General features: G+C 35.6%; 1 protein-coding gene across 5 annotated transcripts in view; it reads left to right on the top strand.

Moving 5' to 3' along the window:
- KIAA1328 (KIAA1328 ortholog) overlaps positions 1-23887 on the top strand; it is a 320199-nt gene that overhangs the window by 180298 nt on the left and 116014 nt on the right. For 4 of the 5 annotated variants that reach the window (XM_032310985.1, XM_032310989.1, XM_032310988.1 and 1 more), the window contains 2 exons: positions 15595-16268; positions 23617-23724. In XM_032310985.1, coding sequence (XP_032166876.1) covers positions 15595-16268; positions 23617-23724 — 782 coding nt within the window. The remainder of the gene's footprint in view (positions 1-15594; positions 16269-23616; positions 23725-23887) is intronic. The other variant, XM_032310986.1, reaches the window with a different exon arrangement.

Genomic DNA, 23887 nt, shown 5'->3' with positions numbered 1-23887 from the left:
CTTCTCAGCTAGCATCCTAATTTAGAATGTCTTGAACCGAAAAGTGACAACTAATGTCAAACTATCTTTTCTTGTTTACCTTCAATCTGGGATCCTGGCCTCTTCATGTCCTCACTACCTTGGTAACACATCAGTGCTTTCAAACAGATTTTTTAAAACAGTCTGTCCTCATAGTTATTCATGAAAGGATGTTGACTGAAATAAACTAATCCACAATGGATTTTGCTCAACCTTTTTGAGAATTTGAAGGTATTAGACCCTGAAGAAATTCTATAGAGTATTTAGTCGACAAATTGTAGAAAGTTTGTTGGTGCCTTCCTTCTACTGTAGTTCCTTTTTATGCCTTGGCTAGGCATCCATCCTCTACCTAGTCCCCATACTTTCCAAAGATCATTCAATATAATTTATAGATCTGAACACTTTCTAGTTTTAATTATATTATTTCAATTAATTTTTTAGGTGTTTTCATCTGTGACAGGACTTCCTTCTTCCTTTGTCTTTTTCTGTCTCCCCATATAAACTTCATGTCTTGATTCCTTCTGGTACTGAGTAGATTATCTTGCATTTTATTATTTTATTTCCTTCCAACTACCCACCATTTGGCTCATTGATCATCTCCTGTATTAGGTGGGTATAGAAAACTTAAAGTGAAACTTCTTTAACGTGACATTTACACCATTTATACTCTTGTCATCTACTGATATTTTGGCTTCATCCACTCCCCATACCCCTGTCCACCATGCTCTGGACTACTTAGACTTTACCATACATACTCATCTTCATAATCCTTGTTTTTCTACTCATATCTTCCCCTCTGCCTGAAATGTGTTATCCTACCACACTGCACACCCTCACACATACCTTTAACATTAATAAACTCCATTCTGTCCTCCAAAATGTAGTTGAAATACCTTCTCTACTATGAAAACTTCCCAATTTCCCTTTCCCCCACTAGAGGCAAATCTAATATCACTAATACTCTGCTCCTCAACTCTTTGCATATGAGACCCATTTTTTTTAAATATTTTATTTATTTATTTGACAGAGAGAGATCACAAGTAGCTGGAGAGGCAGGCAGAGAGAGAGAGAGAGAGGGAAGCAGGCTCCCTGCCGAGCAGAGAGCCCGACGCGGGACTTGATCCCAGGACCCTGAGATCATGACCTGAGCCGAAGGCAGTGGCTTAACCCACTGAGCCACCCAGGCGCCCCTGAGACCCATTTTTTTAAGAAATTTTTTTTAAAGAGAGAGAGCACAAGTTTGAAGAGGGTGGGGGCAGAGGGAGATAAAGACTCTTAAGCAGGCTTCACATCCAGCATGGAGCCTGATGCCATGCTCGATCTCATGACTCTGAGATCATGACCTAAGCCAAAATCAAGAGTCAGACACTCAACCAACTGAGCTACCCAGGCGCCCCTGCACATCACTCTTTTATAGATCTTATCAAATAAAATGTTTTCTCCCTTAGCCAAAATTTGAGGGTCATGAAGGTTTTCATTTTCTTTATTGAGCTTTGTATTTCTGTCACCTAGCATAATAACTGCCAGATTCCTATACTACTTGCTCACCCCATGGTGGGACCTGTACTTTGGGTAAATTGCAGAACAAGAGGAGGATAATAATACTGAATCTGTTTATCCATGGTATTTTATTTATATTTATGCTTCCGTTACATGGCTAGACAGTTACCCAAGACTTGACTTTTAGCTGCACAAGTTTTACCCGTTCCTATGTATCTTACATTTCATGACTTTATTTAAAAATTAATAATTCCTCCCCCAAACACCTAGCATCCTAACCCTTTCTTTGTACATTTAGCACCTGAGTGGCACCCAAAAGCAGGGAACAGAAGAGAAGCTTATTTTAAATATTTTTAAAAATAGTTTTAGGATTGCATTTGGGAGTATCTTTTACACATTGGATGACACCATTAACTGAAAAAGGATTTGGGGGGAAACACAATTAACTTTACATTTTGAAAACCCTGTTTATCCAAAATTTCTATAATTTCTTTATTCTGAACTTAATGTTGTCTGTCATAAAATATGCCTGCCTTGTTTATGATATGAAAGTCAATTATGTTAACACTGATTTTTTAAAAATTAACTCAAAGTAGGAATCCTGACACTGTTGCCTTTTATTTCAGGTATTACATCTCATAACCAATTTGCCTATTCCTAATCTAGGTCGATATAGTACACAAGTTTTTTAGTCCCTCAGTGTAGTTTCTTATTTTAAAACCTTTATATGGAGCATTCTAGAAAATAATATAATGATCTGCTTTAAGTTTAAATTCTCATCTCAGAAGCATACAGTGCCCTTCTCATTTACTGTTTCACAGATTCAAACTAAATAGGCATTGAGACCCCTGAAAGATGTAAGTTGGAATTTTCCCTGAATTTGTGGAATTTTATATTAAGCTTTAAACACTCTGAGAAAAGGTACTTGTAAAAAAAAAAGTAAGTGGCTCCTGAAAAAAAACAAAACACATTTTGCCATAAATTACCATCAAGTTCCTTAGTATACATGTTAAGCCGTTTAGCTTAACTTGATACTCTTGCTTCCTGTTTATTGGTTCTTTCAACAAATGTTCATTACTTTAAGTATCTTTTATTTATAAAGACCAGTGTCATTGAAATATGAAATTGAAAGTAACATTGCCCCTCTTCTGAAGTTCTGCACAGTATACACTGGAGTAGGGCCAAACTATATGCAAAAAAAAAACATTATTTATTAAGCACCTACTATCTCTTACAGGGGTACAACAATAAACAAAAGTAATGGTATCTTTTGAGATCTCCACCCTGAAAGAGTTTGTAGTTTTCATAGGAAAACAGGGAAACTTAGAGATGTGAAAACCTAACAGTTAACTAGTATGGAGCAGGATGAAATAAATACAACAATAAGGGAATGAGCAGAATACTGTGGTGCCTCCTAGGGAAGGCACAACCAAGCTGAGCTGGGAGATGGGGAAACCACAGTGGAAGGAGGTGATGCTAAACCAGCCTTGAAGCAAGAGTAGCATTTTAAAGGCTAGCAAACAAAGCAGGGCATTTGAGTACAGGGAAATTGTATAAAATTTATTAATTTCTAAATGAACTTTCTTCTCTTAATTTTTTACAGTACACTAAACTAGCTAATAAACAATGTCCTGAATTTTTTTTAAGACTTTATTTATTAGAAAGAGAGAGCTTGAGTGGGAGGGACACAGGGAGAGGGAGAGAGAATCTCCAACAGACAAACACACTCAGTGTGGAGCCCAGCTCAGGGCTCAATCTCACGATCCTGACATCATGACCTGAGCCGAAACCAAGTCTAAGGCTTAACTGACTGCAGGCACCCTGCAATGCCCTAAATTTTGAAAACTCAGGACTTGGCTCTATATATGTAAAGGACTAAGATTTCTAAAAGCTCTTGGAGTTCTCAAGAAAGGGCTAACCCTTAAGGGTGACCATCTTAAATCTCTTTGGTTTGATAGTTCTTTGTGCTTTCAGAAATGCTTCTCATTAGTTCTTTTCTTTATCTCTGTTCAGCAACCTCCTATATGGGGGCAGGGGGAGGGCATAGAAGACTCTAATCTTTAGTAAAAGGACTGTGATTCATTTCAGGAAATCTTGATATAATAAACAGCAGCCTGGTTTTCACTCCCTCCTGTTTAAGTGCTCTTTTTCGGGAGAGGTTTTTTTTGTTTTTTTGTTTTATTTTGTTTTGTTTTGTTTTTTTACTATCTAGTTTTAAAAATACAATACAGATACTTTTTCCACCTCAGCCAACAACATGAATGCATTCCATGACCTCCCCTTCAGGGACAGTTGGTTATGTTCAAATGGTGTTAACTTTATGTTTTCTAGAAAACATACTAAGAATTCTTTGTTAAGATTTTTCATTCAACACAAATTAATCTTGTTTGCTTCCTTTAGAAAGAACTACATTGAAACATCTGCCAGTGCTCACTTCTTGTTTCTGTTTTTTAGTCTGAAGGTCACTGGAGTTAGGAGAGGGCAGTGAACAGATCAGGGGGAGCTCTGTTCAAGGCCCTGGGATATACTCATAAGCACAGGATACACTCTACAAATGTAAAGCCAAGGAGGGTGTGTGGGCATATTGGTGTAAACTCTTAAGAATCATTTTCTGCCTCTCTAACTGATTCTAAGTACAGTTGACTTTATTATCCAATGTTTTATTTTCATTTTTATGCCTATGAAGCTTATCCTCACCACTTCTAATTTATCTTTGTTTCATTTTCTCTATAAGATTATTTCACCTTCTTTCTGATCTTCATTAAATTAAAACTAGCCCTGTACATCTGTTCCTTTTGGTAGCTGTAGAAAACTTTTGTATAAAGCTGCTTTTTTTTTTCTTTTAGCAATGACAATCATATATGTAAAAGCAATTTGAATCAGTACCACTGTTGTATATTTCTGTGATGTATGCTTGTGCCATCCTATCAAAATATTTAAATCCCATCAAAGTATTGGGATTATCCTCACCACTATACATTTGCCTTATTCAATCTTCATTTGTATCTCTTTCAGATTTAATGATCAGATTAGATTAGTTAAGATACCGATTTAAGTTTTTTAGTGTGAATCACATAAGAAAGTTATGTTAAAAAAACAGAATTTGCTAGGGGAAATAGAACCAAAGAACATTCAGTAATTTTGCAGTAACTCTCTTCATTGATAGCTTAACATTTATTGATTTGTGTGATTTTTCATCTAACCCTTTTTTTTTTTTCATTCATCTCCTTGGGGGTATAACAAGCCAATCACTGAATTTTTTTAGCTCTTAAAGATAGCCTAAGCTATAGAGATCACCAAACCCAACCCCCTATTTTACAAATGTCTAAACTGCCTAAGAGATGTAAAGTAACTTGCCAAGGGCGGTGGGGGGAGGGGCGGGGAATGGACACACTCTTAAGTGGCAGAACTAGAATTCTAATCAAGGTCTTTTGACCTCAACTCAAGTATACTGTCAATTATTCCACACACAGTATACTGTCAATTATTCATTCTTACAGCAAATTAACACATTCCAACTTTCAAGAAATATAGTAATGATTAAAGATTATGAGGTTTAGCGTTTTCTGAGTCTGATAGTTACTATTAGAAACGTTGGCGCATTTATGGAGTACATATCCTAAAAGTTGGTATGGCATTTGGTATCCGTTACCGTGTTCTGTCATCTGTACATTACCATGTGTCTGTATTCTCTTAAATCTCATAATTATTGACTTTAATGTCTTTTTAGATTCAATAATCCTAGGTTGTACCACAATCCCTATGGGAACTAGAATAAGTTATTAGAGCCTTGCAAATGCATTTGACTGCCGCATTCTGTTATTTTTCTCTTCCATTGATAGCCTACAGCTTCAGCTGTTGAGCAGCAGAGAGGCTTAAACCTCTAGGGCCCATTAGATTTAACTTGTTTACTGCATTGATATCTATATGTTAAATGACAAGAGAGTTCAGGTTATTGAATAATTTAAAATTCAGCTCTAATTGGTGTCATATGACCTGGAAAAGGCCATGGATGATGCCAAGAGCATGCTGTGAATTTCTTATAAATAATTCATAAATTAGATGATTCATTTGCCTGGATGTCTTCCTAAATGCAAAAGTTTGTAAGTTATAACTGATGATATAACACCTGTAAGTATTTAGTTCATAACGCTGGAAGGTAATCTACCTTGATGATCTTCTTGCAAAATCTGCCAGTATAGGAGAGTTAATTGCACTGGGGAGAATGAACATTTATTTGGGATGAGATTTTGGCAAACCATACAGTGCAGCTGTTGCATTACATAGCTTCTGTCAGCTTGACAACTGGTCCATGTAAGTCTAACTTTAAAATGCAGCATGTCATTCTATGCCTTATTTCACATTAATTCCAAATGTTCTGGGAAATGCAATGACCTGTCCCACACACAGTAATTTAGGTTTAGAAATATTTAATATAGGTTTTGAATTTCTGACTTCTCAATGAAGGGCACGGGGGAAATTTTGAAGTTATAAAATTGAGATTTCATTCTTAAGGGCTATCTGTGGGAATGTGAGGATTGTTAATAGGGTGCTTTTCAAGATAGTACATTAGTGAAAAAAGAGATAGTACATTGGTGTTTGCCATCAGAGACATGAATATCATCAATAGATCAATAGTATTTATTAGTATTGTTAAGCACTAATTCTGTGGCTAACAATTCATAAATGCATTATAAATAATCACTTCCTATTGTGAAGAGTAAATAACTACCTGTTGCAAGAAAGAATTACCAGTTTAATTCAACTCTTTTCTTATGGATTTAGAGCAGAGACATTGGCTAGGCCTGTAAAAATGATTTGCAAAAACTTAAAAAAAATCACTATTTACTTGTTGATTGTACTTCACAAAGCAATACTGCAGGTGTTATTGTGTTTTTTAACATGTGAGAACACAGGAAAGCTTTGTATCACCTTAAGAATAGTATGTGACTGTGCGTGTTCATGTATATGCTTGCACACACATGTGTGCATGTGTACATATATACAAGAGCATATCATACTGTGTTTTGAGATATCTGCATTTCCTATGAAGTCTTTTCTAAAATGTCACATAAAAAATAAAACAAAATTTCAAATTTTAAGAAGGTATCTTAAAGATTCAGAAAATCCTCTTCCAACTCAGAAATTTACTAATTTCCACTCAGAAAATTCTTCATTGTGTCCAAGCTAAGTCTCTCACATTTTTTAAAACCTATACTTTTCTCACATTTTGTTTGTCTCGTGTTCCATATATTATTTTTATGTTGTCATTAGCATGTATCTACCCAAGTTAGACAACACTGTACTCCAAATATGTCATAAGCCAAAAATGCCTCAGTTTCTCTTCATCTTTCTTTTGTGCTGTGGATCCCATAGGTATCCCATCAAAGACTTTACCGGCTTTTCTGGTGACACTTCTAGAATCTCAACATGTAGTCACAGTTTGTGGTACCTTTTATATAATACAAACCCTAACATGCTACCATTTGAACTCAGCTTTTTTATTTGTTGTGATCTACAGATCATTTTCCTGTCTAAACTTATTTTTTCCATTTTTTTTCCTGCCTCGGTATATTCTTCTGTATACTTTTCTGCTGAAACATTCTTTTCATCTCTGATTAAGCACTCCATTCAACTCATTTCCATCACAGAGTGATAGCCCACACTTTTGTAGGGGTTGGGTTGGGTTTGGTGATCTCTATAGCTTAGGCTATCTTTTTTTTTTTTTTAATAATTTTTTTATTTTTTATAGACATATATTTTTATCCCCAGGGGTTCAGGTCTGTGAATCGCCAGATTTACACACTTCACAGCACTCACCAAAGCACATACCCTCCCCAATGTCCATAACCCCACCCCCTTCTCCCAACCCCCCTCCCCCCAGCAACCCTCAGTTTGTTTTGTGAGATTAAGAGTCACTTATGGTTTGTCTCCCTCCCAATCCCATCTTGTTTCATTGATTCTTCTCCTATCCACTTAAGCCCCCATGTTGCATCACCACTTCCTCATATCAGGGAGATCATATGATAGTTGTCTTTCTCCGCTTGACTTATTTCGCTAAGCATGATACCCTCTAGTTCCATCCATGTTGTCGCAAATGGCAAGATTTCATTTCTTTTGATGGCTGCATAGTATTCCATTGTGTATATATACCACATCTTCTTGATCCATTCATCTGTTGATGGACATCTAGGTTCTTTCCATAGTTTGGCTATTGTGGACATTGCTGCTATAAACATTCGGGTGCACGTGCCCCTTTGGATCACTACGTTTGTATCTTTAGGGCAAATACCCAGTAGTGCAATTGCTGGGCTATCTTTAAGAGCTAAAAAAATTCAGTGATTGGCTTGTTATACCCCCAAGGAGATGAATGAAAAAAAAAAAAAAGGGGTTAGATGAAAAATCACACAAATCAATAAATGTTAAGCTATCAATGAAGAGAGTTACTGCAAAATTACTGAATGTTCTTTGGTTCTATTTCCCCTAGCAAATTCTGTTTTTTTAACATAACTTTCTTATGTGATTCACACTAAAAAACTTAAATCGGTATCTTAACTAATCTAATCTGATCATTAAATCTGAAAGAGATACAAATGAAGATTGAATAAGGCAAATGTATAGTGGTGAGGATAATCCCAATACTTTGATGGGATTTAAATATTTTGATAGGATGGCACAAGCATACATCACAGAAATATACAACAGTGGTACTGATTCAAATTGCTTTTACATATATGATTGTCATTGCTAAAAGAAAAAAAAGCAGCTTTATACAAAAGTTTGTGATAGTGCATCACAAATCATATTGTTCAGTGTGCTTAATGGGTTTTAAGCATATCTAAGCATATTCATAGAGTCCTTTATTTGGAGGAGCACTCAGTGTAATCATCAGGTTTAATTGGCAAACTAGAGCAGGCCAAATCCAGTCTCATGAGTTAAGAATAGTTTTTAACTTTTTTAATGGTTGGGGAGAAAAGAATATTTTATGAAACGAGAAAATTACCTTGAAATTCAAATATCAATGTCCATAAATAAGGTTATACTGAACCAGTCATTCATTTATGTATTATCTCTTGCTTTTACACCACAAAAGTGGAACTGAGTAGTTATGACAAAAACCATACAGCCTGCAAAGTCTAAAATGTTTGTCATCTATCCCTTCACAGAAGAAGTTGGCTAACGTTTGCTGTAGAGCTCTGAAAATGAACAAGTTACAGCCACATGCCATATTGTGTATAAAGAAGTCAGACACAGAATAATATTTTTCATATTATTCCATTTAGATTTTAAAAATAAACAGGTATGGACTTTCAAGCAGGGAAGTATTCAGCAGAGAATTTATTCCCATAAAAGTCATAAGACAGTCATTCCCTTGGACAGGAGAGATAGAGAGCAGTGATTGTGCTGTGCCATCAGGGGTCTTCTGCATATAGACAACATTCTGTATCTCAGTTGTTGGTTACATGGACAGACATTGTCTTGTGATTATTCACTGAGATGGTTATATTGGTTTAGTGCACTTTTCTGTGTTTATTGTATTTCATATTAAAGAAGTTTTTTAAAAAGCTACATCATGGAGGGGTGCCTGGATGGCTCAGTTGGTTGGGCGGCTGACTTTTGGTTTCCACTCCAGTCATGATCTTGGGGTCATGGGATCAAGCCCCTAGGTGTGGCTCCATGCTAAGCAGGGAGTCTGTCCCTCTCCCTCCTCCTCTGTGCCTTACACTCTGACACTCCCCTGCATGCTCTAGCTCTCTCTCTCATATAAATAAATAAAATCATGTTAAGAAAAAAAAGAAAAGCTACATCATGGAGTAATGGAAGACTAAAGATCTGGAGCTAGATGTATTCCCACTTATCACATATAGTGTTGATGTGATCTTGGGAAAGTTGTGTCAGTTCATTGAATTTCATCTTTTCATCTGCAAATTGGCCACTATAATAACTATCTTACAGAGTTGTTAAGAATTACAGGTTGGGGGCACCTGGGTGAGTTAAAGCCTCTGCCTTCGGCTCAGGTCATGATCTCAGGGTCCTGGGATCGAGCCCCACATCGGGCTCTCTGCTCAGCTGGGAGCCTGCTTCCCCCTCTCTCTTTGCCTGCCTCTCTGTCTACTTGTGATCTCTCTCTGTCAAATAAATAAATAAAACCTTTAAAAAAAATTACAGGTTGAATATGTAAAATGTTTAGCATAGTACACAGTAAACTCTGAGTTAAGAATGGCCAAAGTGACAGGGTTTTCTGGGAGCATGTTATGCATTCAGTGGCCAGTGGAGGTAAACATTTTGAGCCAAGTTTTCTCATGAGAAAGAATTTGCAGAAAGTTGTCTTCCCTAACCTTCGTTTTTCATTTTGCATCTCAGTTCTTTAAAGATTATTTTGAATTATAGGGGCACCTGTGTGGCTCAGTCGGCTAAGCTTCTGCCTTTGGCTCAGGTCATGATCTCAGGGTTGTAAGATCATGTCCCACATCAGGCTCCCTGCTCAGTTGGGAGTCTGCTTCTCCGTCTTCCTCTGCCTCCTACCCCTGTTCATGCTCTGCTCTCACTCTCTCTTGCTCACTGAAATGAATAAAATCTTTTTAAAAATTTAAAAAGTAAAAAGTAAAAACTGTTTTGAATAATTTAAAGGTATTGGTTTCACCAAGCATTTAATAAAAAAGATATCTTAATGGGTAATAAGCATATGTTAAATACTATCATTACATATCAGGAAAATGCAAAATAAAATCATAGTGAGATTTCACTACACACCAGATTGGCTTAAAGTAAAAACATACTATCAATGTGGGCAGCTCTTTCTGCCCACAGGCCTATCCCTGTGCTTTAATAAAACCACTTTTTTTGGACCTAAAAAAAAAAGTGTTAGTGTGAATGTGAAAAAACTGGGATTCTTTAGTGTGCTGATGCAGATAGATGTAAAATAGAATGACCTCTCTGGAAGACTTATTGGCTATTTCTAATAAAGTCAACCACATGTCCTACCCTATGCCCAAGAGAAATAAATACATGTTTCTAGAAAAAAGACTTGTATAAAGGGGCATCTGGGTGGCTCAGCTTGTTAAGCATATGACTCCTGATTTCTGCTCAGATCATGATCTCACAGTCATGAGATCAAGCACCGCATTGGGCTCCGTGCTGGGCATGCAGCCTGCTTAGGGTTCTCTCTCTTCCTCTGCCTCTGCCCCTCTCCCCTTAAAAAAAAAAAAAGACTTGTATAAGAGATTGCTAGCAACTTTATTCATAGTAGCCCTAAACTAGGAGCAACCTAATCCAATAAGAGAATGAATAAACGAATTTTGCTATATTCATACAATGAAATACTATGTAGCAATAGAAAAGAATTATATATTAATACAGGTAACAACATGAAGGAAGTTCAACATTATGTTGAGCTTAAGAAGCAAGCCACAGGGGTGCCTGGGGGGCTCAGTCAGTTGAGTGTCTGACTCTTGATTTCAGCTTGGATCATGATCTCATGGTTGGTGAGACCGAGTCCCTCGTTGAGCTCTGTACTCAGCTCAGAGTCTGCTTAGGATTCTCTCTCTCCTCTTCCTCTGCCCTCCCCATGCTCTGCCACTCACTCATGCTCACTCTCATAAATGAATAAATAAAGTCTTAAAAAAAAAAGTCAGTCACAAAAGAGTAGCATACATTATAATTCCATATATGAGGCTAAAATAGGCAAAACTGATCTGTGGTCATAGAACTGAGAATAATGGTTACCTCTGGAAATGTAAAGATGTTGGTTTGAAGGAAAGGAAAAGTGAATTGGAGGAAATTGGAGGGGAAGACAAACCATGAGAGACTGTGGACTTTGAGAAACAAACTGAATGTTTTGCGGGGGGGATAAGTGAGTCTAGTGGTGGGTATTAAGGAGGGCATGTATTGCATGGAGCACTGGGTGTGGTACATAAACAATGAATTTTGGAACACTGAAAAAAAAGATGTTGGATTGACTAGAAAGGGCAGAAGGAACTTTTTGGGGTAATGATTACATGGATATATGCAAATGTAAAAATTTATCAAGCTGTACACATAATATGTGCATTTTAGTATATGTAAATTATGCCTCCATTAAAAAAAAATCTATTGGTTCCTAAATTAGTGTTATATATCTGAAAAATTCATATCAAACCCATATGCCAGAGACAGCAGTTTGGGATTTGTTAGTTTAAGCCTTCTTTACAAGAAGTTACATTTGTAAACATCTCATAGAAAGCATAGAGCAGCAAACTCCAGAAAGAAAAACACATCTGTTTCATTCTGGCCCATTGTGACTTCCATGTGTCCCAGAGGCAATATTTGTCTCTAATAAAATAACTTAATTTCTTATATTCAAATTCTAACAGGCAGTTTTCTCTTTCTTCTCTCTTCCTCTTCCTTAGTAGCACATAATACAGCCTAATCATGGATTCTGGTTTTCATTTCTAATTTTCTGTGACCCATAACCCAACTTGACTTTATCTACTTGATCTGATACAGTTAGCCCCTAGTCACTATGTGTACGCCCAGTGCTATACGTCCCGAGGTGTAAATATAGCCCCTGACCTCAAGAATCACTGAGGCAGAGAAGTCCATGATAACAACAGTAGTAATAATTATAATAGGAAACATGGTTTGAATACTGACTTTAGGTTAGGCAGTATCCAAAGCGCTTTACATGAATTACCTCATCTAGTATCACAACAACCCTAAGAGGCAGTGCAAGATGTCAGGGTAAGACTGACATCTTTTGTATGAGGACAGAGATGAAGAACCTCTCTGTTATCTCAAGCATTTCAACTCCGGCCCAACCTGCGATCCTCACTGCAGCAAAATAAAGCTGGATAACAGAACTCATTCTTCCCCCCCCCCCAACTCATTCTTTTTAGAGGTAATCTGCTGTACCTGCACCTGTCTCTTGGAGATCTTACCTGACCCCCCCAACCACCACACACACACCCCATAATGTTCTCCTTGAAAAAAGTTAGGGTAAATGTAAGAGGTTTTTTTTTTTCCTTTTTGTAAAATAGTACCCTTATAAATTGGCACCTTTACTCACTGCCTGTCTGACCACCATGTTCAGTTTTGAGGTAGAAGCTGTCTTTAATCCCTGTTTTACTGGTGAGAAAACTGAGGGTCAGGCAAGTTGAATAATGTGCTTTGTTTGTTTTGAATTGCTGTGTAACAAATTACTACAAATTTACTGGTTTACTACACACACACATTTATTATCTCACAGTTTCTGTGGGTCATGAGTCAGGCACAGGTTAGTTGGGGCCTCTGCTCAGGGTCATAGAAAACTGCAGTCAAGGTGACAGTTGGGCTGTGTTCTAATCTGGAGCTCTAGGTCCCCCCAACTAACGTGGCTGCTGGCAGAATTTAGTTCTTGCATCTGCATGAGAGATGCACCATTTTTGCATCTTTTTACTGGCTGTTAGGTGGAAACTGCCTTCTGCTCCAGAAGTCATTGCCACATGACCCCCTTCATTGGTCCTCCCACATCATGTTAGCTTATTTCTTCAAACCCACTCTCTGACATTAGGGTGGGCACCAGACCCTTTTTTAAAGGACTCCTTAATTAGGTCTGGCCCATATAAGGTAATCTCCTTTTTGTTAATTCAAAATCAGCTGAAGGGGAGAAGCCCTAGTTAAATCTGTAACATCCCTTTGGCCATTTACTGTAGCATAATAATGGGATTCATATCTCATCATGTTCACAAAGTCTACCCACACTCAAGGGGAGGAGATAATACAAGGTGGGTAAATCACGAGGTCAGGAATTTTGGGGACCGTCTTAGAATCCTGCCTACCAACATGCACAGTCACCTATCAGCTAATTGGCAAAGCAGTATTCTCTTTAAGCGGAGTATTTATCAAAATCATTATGTTGAACTGCCTCAAAAACAAAAAAAAGTTAACTACCAAAAAAATTTTAATATTCCAAATACCTGACATTTATGAATAATTTAATAATTAGTACCATTAACAGAAGTATCAGCTATGTCAATACCTAAAAATGCACATATGTAAGGAACAAAAATAAGACGATAAAATAATGCATATGTGCCATTGTTATGTTGCTACTACATGAATTAGGAAATATATGATAATGTTAAATAGCTGATTTAAGTTTCCGGGCCTTTAAAATATTTACCTGTCATTTTAAAAATATAATGATTCTCTAAAAAGATAGCTTACCAAACAAAATAGCAGATGATAAATGTTAAATATTGTTTTGACAGTAAGTGCTACAGAAGTTCAGAGTAGGGGAGATTAATGTGGACTAGAATTTCCCTTTAGTTGTAAAATAAGGTTAATTTTTTTATGAGGTAGTTTATCATAAATTTTGCCCTAGGACTAGTTTCTTTTCTGGAGCTTGCAACCTATTCAGTGTCATCTGCTCAGTGTAAAGGATTACGTGGCCCAGAAATGGTGGCTCATTCTCAGTTGAATAGAACTCCTTTAGTATTGCTGTAGAAACTCAAAATTTTCCAAGTCATTGTAATATCAGAAGATAGGAAACATGGTGTTCCTGTGTATCTGTTGACGCTTTTTTTTTTTAAGATTTTATTTATTTATTTGACAGAGATCACAACTAGGCAGAGAGGCAGCCAGAGAGAGAAAGGGGGAAGCAGGCTCCACACTGAGCAGAGAGCCCGATGTGGGGCTCAATCCCAGGACCCTGGGACCATGACCTGAGCCGAAGGCAGAGGCTTTAACCCACTGAGCCACCCAGATACCCCTGTTGATGCTTTTTACCAGTCAGTTCATCATTTTCAACTATTGCAAAGTTAATTGGCAGGATTTTTTTTCTACTTTCTGCTAGGGATCGCAATTATTCATTTATTCCATGTCTCCAGAATAAGATAAGCATCTCAACTATTTATGAGTTCTAATTTTAAAAAGAGGTTGTGGTAGACTGAATAATGCCCCCCCCAATATACCCATGTCCTAATTCCTGGAACCCATGAATGTCTCTTTATATGACACAAGGGATTTTATATGACAAGAGACTTTATAGATTTGATTAAGTTAATGATCTTGAGATTAGGAAAGTATCCAGGATTATCTGGGTGAGCCCCATGTTATCAACAATCCTATAAGAGAGACAAAGGAGGAATCAGATGCCCCCACGATACAGATCAGTGGTTCTCAAAGTGTGATCCCAGGCGAACAGCATCAGTATCATCTGGCAACTGGCTAAACATGCAGCTTCTCCAGCTCTGCTCCAGACTTCCTGAATGCGAAACTCTGGGGATGAAGCCCAGCAGTTCACATTTAACAGTTCCTCCAGGTGATTCTGATACATGCTAATGTTTGAGAATCACTGGTATAAACTAAGTTTTGCTCTCCCTGATAGAACAGGCCTGAGGCTAAAATACTGGGAAAGCTCACTCTATTGGCCTGCCAAAGGTAATTTGCAACTACTTCCTTCCTGCATGAGTTGTATCAGGCTATAATCACTTGGACAGCTTAATTGAAAAATCACTTATGTTTATAGCTGAAATTAAATATGTTTTGTATTTAAATAACTGCTTTTGATTAGAATCATATTTTGGGGGAAGTGCTTCATTTTATTTGTGTGCTGTAAATATATTCATAAAAACTCGTCAAATTTCTAGCAGTAACTAACATCCTATTCAGTATAAGATGAACTGTTTTTTATCAAATTTCACTGTGTGTAATGGACAGAGTGTATTAGAAGGGGTATTTAAGGTGGCTGAGTAGATTTCTTCGCTTAGTATTTGAAAGTAAACATTGTAAGACATTAACATTTAATGTTTTTGCCTCTTCTCAAAGTTGATTTTATGTAACCCCCATCATTTGCAACTCCTGTTGTCTTGCTTAAGCAGCAAATAGCAACACTTTCTTTTGCTCATCCTTATGGATTTACTGAAATATAGATTGTTTGAAAATGGTTTTAGCTTTGTGGCGCATGTCTGTTCAGCTGTGTGAATATGATCGTTTTCTATTTAAGAAGACAAAACAACAACTCTGTTTTGTTAAACATATATCATTGATTTCTGAAAAGCCAAAAGAACCCATTTCACTGTGCTCTTATCTGACAAATGATCTTTCGGTTCCTTTTAGGCATCCAGTAGGAAAAGCACTCTTCAGTCTTCAGCTATGGAACTAGATGGTTCCTACTTGAGTGTAGCCAAATCACAAACCTGCTATCAAACCAAGCAGAGGCCTAAGTCTACAAACCAGGACTCCGCTTCAGAAGCCCTTCTGGATTTTAGGAATAATTCTTTGAAACCAGCAGACTTTCATTATCCCGAAACAGACCTAGACAGGGTGCCGTCAGAGACCAGAACATGTGATTATGGATCCCCAGGGAGAAAACTAGCAGATGCAGTCCCTACAGAGAAGGTTCCACCAGCGGAATTGAAGATGAAAGAATGCCAAACCCTGAAGCCTATTCCATCCAGTCAGTGTTGTGGTCATAGACTTTCTGAAAACGCAGATCCTATTCCTGAAAGCCATCCTACACACATAGCCCCTCAATATTCCAGAACACATCTGGAATCATGCAGTTATTGTGGGCTTTCCTGGACATCCCGGATGCATGGTCAAGGGACACAGCAGTCTAGTGAAACTGATGTCAAAAAGCAACTCTCAGAAAATAGAAGGCACCAACTTATGCTTCAGAAAATGGAGCTGGAAATTGAAAAAGAGCGCCTTCAGCATCTGCTGACCCAGCAGGAGACAAAGCTTCTCCTAAAACAGCAGCAGCTTCATCAGTCTCGACTGGATTATAATTGGTAAGTCTTGCTTATTCTTTGAGCAATGTCTATAGCTTGGAAAACATGGTATAAAGTTACTATTGTGCTACTGTAACACTTGCGAAAGAACAGAGGTTCCTCGGGGGCTTGGCTTGCTCAAGATGCATACTTACTAGGACAACTAAATAAATTCCACTACCTGCTTTGGAAGACTTGGAAGATTACCTTGTCTTCCAGAATTGTTAGCTTAGAATATCTACTTCTTAGTGGTCCATTGTCATTTTTACTGGATGCCAAAGAGAATATATTTTTTTAAAGGATATGATTGTATAAAAACCCTTTGTTGTTTGTGGTCATTATAGAGAATATTGGGCATTAAGTAAAAAATTGAGACTTCAGGATATGGAATCAAATTGTGAAGCAGAGTGATTGACTATTACCATTCCATATTTATGTCTATCCACCATAATATAAAATATAACAAATGATAGGAACCTTTTCATTTCAGCCTTTTCTCATCATGAAGCATAACCTATTTGATAACCAATTCTTCTAACTTTACCCACATTTAAACTCTTCCTCCCTTAAGGATTCTTCCCTAAGAATAATGTTTCAAAAACTAAATTGGTATTTTGAGATTATATAGCTCAGCATAGTTTTCCATGCAGCATCATAAAGTTGGCCATCTTAATTTATTCAAGCAAAATTATTAATAAACAGACATAGTTATATTTTAAACACAATGCTTTATTATGTTATTTAACATATTTGACATATTCCACCAGTGGAGTTAAAGATGAAAGAATGTTAAAATAACATACTTTAAACATGATATGTCATTTATGTCTTTAAAAAATAAATTACAAGTTGTCATAGGGAAGGGCTTGTATAAGTATAGATAGATAGATATAGATATATAGGTATGGAGATATATATATCCCTGTCATTTCCTTCTTGATCAAGCTATTTCCCCATTTGTACACACTCATACATGCTATATAGACACACTTAGTATGAATGTCATTTTCTTTTACTTCTTAATTTTCTCTCACTTAAAAATTCTGCCTAATATTTTTTAGATTCTAATTTCTTTGAGAGCTCATCTTGACATTTTTCCGTTGGTGTAATACTTTCTTGGAACCAGAAATGCTCTTCCTTTTTCTCTTTATTCGTGGTCAGACAGTTCTACTCTTCATTGTCAAAAGCTGGGGGCTTTTAATGTAACTGAAAATGCAGGCTCTTATAACAAGATTGTCACCAAACGCCCAAGGTTGCTTCAGTTTTATGATCCCAGTCTCTAATCCTCCAGTTAATGTGTAGTCTCTCCTAAGAATGTTATTTAGCAAACATTTTGGAATGCCTGTGATATGTGAGAAATGGTTCTAGGCACTTAGGATAGAAAAATGAATCAAATGTGGTCTTTAAAGAGGGCACAGACCAGCAGGGGAGAATGGATAATTTTAGAATAGGTTTCATGTTCATTTGAACAGCACTATTTATTGAAATAATGCTACATGATGATGGTAAATAAACATTGTGTTCATTTAAAAGCACTATTTATTAAAATAATGCTGCATAACGACAATAAAGTGTTTATTGTTCTCTTGATCATCCTAGCTTAGATGAGAGAGCTGTGAAACAATTTTTGAGCATGTTTTATTTATGTATAAATTGCAAAAGTTTATACATATTTATAGAGCTCTTACAAACTTTTTATTTTGAAATAATTAGGGATTGACAAGAAGTTGTGAAAATAGTAGAGGTTCCCCTCCAGTTTCTCCCAATGGCTATGTCTTACATAATTATAATGCAATGTCAAAATGAGTAAATTAACATTGGTACAATGTGTGTGTCTAGATCTGTGCCATTTTAATCACATGTGTAGACTTGCATAACCACCACAGCAGTCAAAATATAGAATTATTTCATCGTTATCAAGATTTCCTTTTTACTACCCTATTTGAGCTGCCCACCCTTATCTACCCCCACTAAACATTGGAACCCACTAATCTATTGTTTATATCTGTAATTTAGGCATTTCGAGAATGTTATATAAATCGTACAGTGTGTGTACTTTTGATATTGGCCTTTTTCACTCAGTATGATGTTCTTAAGATCCTTCTAGGCTGTTACATATACTGTACCTTTTGATTGCAGAGTCATAGTCCATGGTATGGTTATACCATGATCTGTTTAACCATTTATCTATTGAAGGACAACTTGGTTTTTTGGCCTGTTACAAATAAAGCAGCTATGTACATTTTTATACAAGTTTCCATGTGGACTAAGATTCTCACTTTTACAAATTAAAGCTAGCACTGTGATTGCTAGATCATATGATAAGTGTGTATTTGGTTTAAAAAAGACTAAATCTGCATTTAGCTTATATATTTATTATATCATACTTCTTCACCAGCAATGTATCAGGGACTTTTTCCCTACATCCTTACCAGCATTTGGAATGGTCACAAATTTTTTATTTTGCCTGTTGTAATCTGTATATAATGATATTTCGTTGTGGTCTTAATTTGAATTTCTCAAATGATAATGATACTGAAAATCTCTTCATTTGCTTGTTTGCCCTTCTTCCATCTTTTTGGGTAAATTGTCTCTTTTGTCTTCATTCTTATTGGATTGCTTAAGGTTTGTTTGTTTTTTTACTGTTGAATTTTGAGAGCTTTTTATATATTCTAGATATGTCCTTTTTCAGATATGTGGATTGCAAATATTTCCTCCTATTCTGTAGCTTATTCTTTTAATCTATTAACAAGATCTTTCACATAACAAAAGGTATTAATTTTGATGAAGTTTAACTTATCAGTTTTTCTTGTAGATTATATAAAGTTTTTATCATGAATGTTTGTTGAATTTTCTCAAATCTTGTTTATGCATCAATTGATGTGATCATGTGATTTTTTTTTTTAATTTAGCCTGATAATATGACAGATTACATTTACTGATTTTTAAATATTGCCCTAGTGTTGTATCTCTGGAAAATAAGCCCCATTTGATTATAGTATAAAATACTTTTATATATTATCAAATTCCATTTACTAGTATTTTGTTAAGGGCATTTGCATCAATATTGGTCAGAGATTTTGGTCTGTTTTTTTGGTACTATCTGTGTCTAATTTTGTTATCAAGGTAATACTGGTCTCGTTTATTTCATTCATTTCTCTTATCATTTTCCTCCTTGTGCTTGCTTTGGATTTATCTTGCTCTCCTATTTTTAAATTTCTTAAGGTGGGAGCTTAGATTACTGATTAGAGACTTCTTTTCTGGTGGAAGAATTTACTGCCATACATTTCTGTCTCAGCAGTTAAGTAGCTCTCACAAGTTTTGGTATGTTCATGTGTTCACTTAGTATAATGTTCTTCTAGGTTCATCCATTGTGTTGCAACTATCTAGATATTCTTCTTTCTCATGACTGAATTTTACATATGTGTATATATGTTATGTTATATTATATTATATTAATATTTGTTTATTACATATATAAGATATTATAGATATATCTTTTTAAATCCATTTGTTGACAGGCACTTAGGTTGTTTTCATTACAAGTAACAGTGCAATGAACATGGGAGTAAAGCTATCTCTTCAAGATACTAACTTCATTTCCTTTAAATAGTTACCCAAAAGTAGGATTGCAGGATCTTACAGTTGTTCTATTTCTAGTTTTCTTGAGAAATCTTCACACTGCTTTTTAATAGTGGCTGTACTAACTTAGATTCCCACTAACAGTGTATAGGGATTCCTTTTCTCCATATCCCGCCCAACGTTTATGTTTTTTTCCTTTTGATCAAAGCCAGCCTAACAGGTGTGAAGCAATAACTCATTGTAGTTTTGATTTGTATTTCCCTAACAGTTAGTGATGTTGAGCATCTTTTCATGTACCTGTTAGTCACTTGTTTGTCTTCTTTGGAAAAATGTCTTTTCAGTGCCTCTTCCCATTTTTCAATTGGGTTGTTTGGTTTTTTGCTAGTGAGTTGTGTAAGTTCCTTGTATATTTTGAGTATTAACTTCTAATCACCCTTATCATATATATAATTAACCCCATATCATATATATAATTTCCAAATATTTTCTCTCATTCCATAGGTTGCCTTTTCACTTTTATTATTTATTTTGCTGTGCAGAAGCCTTTTATCTTGATGTGGTCCCACTTATTTTTGCTATTGTTGCCTGAGCTTTTGGTGTCAAATCCAAAAAATCATTGCCAAGACCAATGTCAAGGAACTTATTCCCTGTTTTCTTCCAGTAGTTTTACAATTTCAGGTCTTAGATTTAAGTCTTTAATCCAGTTAAGATTAATTTCTTATTCTAAGTGTTTTGTTGTTTTTGATTCATTTGTAAGTGTATAGAAATGCAACTGATATTTGTATGTTGATTTTGTATCCTGCAAATTTAGTGAATTCATTCATTAGTTCTAACAGTTCTTTGGTGGCATCTTCATTGTTTTTTCTAGATAAGATTGTGTCACCTGCAAACAGATGATTTTACTTTTCTTTCTTATTGGGATATCTTTTATTTCTTTTTCTTGCCTAATTACTCTCGTTGGTACTTCCAATATTATGTTGAATAAAAATGGGAAGAATAGATATCCTTGTCTTGTTCCTCATCTTACAGAAAAGTTTTCAACCTTTCACCATTAAATATGATATTAGTAGTGAGCTTGTGATATATGGCCCTTGATTATATTGAGGTATGTTCTTCCTAAGTTCTTGAGACCTTTATCATGAAAGGATGTTAAATTGTGCTAAATGCTTTTCCTGCATTTATTGAGATGATCCAAGATTTTTAATCCTTTATTCCATTAATGTGATAAAATCCATTTGATAGTATTTTGTTGAAAATTTATTTCATTTCTATTCATTAGAGATATTGACTATTTTTTTTTTCTTTGTAGTGTCCTTAACTAGCTTTGGTATTAGGCTAATGCTGCCTTATAGAATGAGTTTGGGAGTGTTCCTTCCTATTGGATTTTTTGGAAGAATTTTATTTTATTTTATTTTTAAAGATTTATTTTACTTTAGAGAGAGATAAAATGGGTGTAGAGGACTGAGGGAGAGAGGGAGGGAAAGAGAATCCTTAAGCAGACTCTGTTGTATTCAGAGCCCCACGTAGGACTCTGTCTCACAACCCTGAGATCATGACCTGAGCCGAAACCAAGAGTCAGACACTTAACTGACTGCACAAACCAGATGCCCTGGAAGAATTTTAGAAGGATTTGCATTAATTCTTCTTAAAATGCTTAGCATAATTCACCAATTAAACTCTTCAGCCCTGGATTTTTCTTTGTTGGAAGGTATTTGGTCACTTATTTAATCTCCTTAGTCATTTTTGATCTGTTAAGATTTTCTGTTTCATTATTTAGTCTTGGTAGGTAGTATATGCCTAGGAATTTATCATTTCTTCTAGGCTATCTGATATTTTGGCATGCAACTGTTATAGTAGACTCTTATGATCCTTTGTAATTCTGTGCTGTCAGTTATAATTTCTTCTTTTTCATTTCTGATTTAAATATTTGAGTCTTCTCTCTAGTTCTTCTTAGTTTATCTAAAAGTTTGTTAATTTGCTATTCTCTCAGAAAACCAGCTTTTAGTTTCAGTAACCCTTTCTGTTATTTTTCTGGTCTCTATTTCTGCTCTGGTCATTATTATTATCTTCCTTCAACTAACTTTGGCCTTAGTTTGTTTTTCTTCTTATGGTTCCGTGAGGTGTAAATGTAGGTTATTTATTGGAGATCTTTCTTTTTTCTTAATGTAGACATTAACACTATAAATTAACACTATAAACTTCCTTCTTAGAACTGTTTTTGCTGTATTCCATAAGTTTTAGTACATTGTGTTTCTATTTCCATTTGTTTCAAGATGTTTTTTGGTTTCCCTACTGATTTCTTCTTTCACTCATCAATTGTTCAGGAGTGTATTGTTTAATTTCCACTTATGTGTGAATTTTCCAACTTTCTTCCTGTTTCTTACTGACTTCTAGTTTTATTCCATCATGTTTGGAAAAGGTATTATTTCAGTCTTTTTAAATTTGTTAAGAGTTGTTTTGTGACCTAGCATGATCTATCCTGGAAAATGTTGTATTTATACCTGAAAAGAATACATATTCTGCCGCTGTTGGATGGAATGTTCTGTATCTGTCTAGTAGGTCTTTTTCATATAAAGTATATTCAAGTGTAGGGTTTCTTTGATGTTTGGATAATCTATCCATTGTTAAAAGTGTGGTTTTGAAGTCATCTATTATTGTATTGTTGTTTATTTCTCCCTTCAGATGTGTTAGTATTTGCTTAATAAATTTAGGTGCCACAGTGTGAAGTACATATATATTTATAATTGCTAATATACTCTTGATTACTCAACCTTTTATTATTATATAGTGATTTTGTCTCTTTTTACAATTTTTGATTTGTCAATTTTGTCTGGTATAAGTAGAGCTACCCCTCCTCTCTGAATTTACCTACTGCCTAACTATATGTCACTACCAAATATTATTATTAAATTTTAAGTTCCCAGAGGGTAGTTAATCTGCACATTTTTCTTTGTATATTACTGTGCATAGTTAGTTGTAGTTATAAGAGTGTCTTTGACAATGGAAATGATACTGTTTTAATAATAGTTTTCCCTCTTTGTGGTTTTATTTCATGGTTAAAGAATATACTTTACAGATTTCATTTCTAAAACTGAACCAGCAAATATTTCTAAAAAATTTAGAAAGATGGGTAGAAAAGGTCACATATTATGTGCCAGTAATTAATTGCCACTCAGACTTCTGGTAGAATATGCTAATTTCTTTATTTGCCTTCCCTCCTCAGTACATCAAAGATTGGGCTAAGTTAGCATTGTTGGATAGAATTTCTCCCAGTTTTGGCAGGGCAAGGGACATTTTTCTGTGATCCTGAGAAAACACATTGGTCAGTGAGAGGTAGGCCCAGCTTTTTGAACTGTCAATATGGGAAGTAGTTGCCTCCTATGAATATATTGGGCAGGGTCAGTGATATTTGATGTTACCAGAACTCCCATGAAGACTCTTGTGATCAAAATGCACTTGCTTGGGAATGAATAGAGAGAAACTTAAAATTTCTAGAGAGGAAACTTAAAGTATTCCTAAAGCATTTATAATGTTGACATTCTGAATGTTATTCTGACCAACTCAGTCTTCCCTAGCTCCTCTATAAATAAAGAAAATTTAAGTTCCTGTAAAATGAATTTGTGTTTATTTTATTTTATTTATATCATGTGTGTATTTAGGAAGTACCCATTTACTTTGACAGATTGAGTTTTAATTTGAAAATAATCTCTGGAGGTCTAGCTGAAAGGTTACCATTCAGTTTCTTAGGTTCCACGGGATTAGAAATTCTCTAAATTTACTTTTTCAGGTTAAGAACTCAAGCTGCATTTAAGTCAAGAGAACTCCTTGCTGCTAAAGAGTTTACCAAAGCCCGAGAGTTCAATCTGGATATGAATGGGGATGACTCTGGACCAAGGTAAACCTGACTGACGGGTGAAAGCAAGAACATGTAGGACACAGATATTAAGGATATGCTTGGTATCTATTTATAGCTTTCTACAGGTCCAGGTTTCTGATAATAAGAATAAATACATTCTCACTATAAAATTTTTAAAAATATAGGGGAGTGTAAAGAAGAA

Source organism: Mustela erminea, chromosome 13, assembly GCF_009829155.1.
Source record: "Mustela erminea isolate mMusErm1 chromosome 13, mMusErm1.Pri, whole genome shotgun sequence".
NCBI classification, from domain to species: domain Eukaryota; kingdom Metazoa; phylum Chordata; class Mammalia; order Carnivora; family Mustelidae; genus Mustela; species Mustela erminea.
This window is presented reverse-complemented; position numbering and strand designations above follow the sequence as displayed.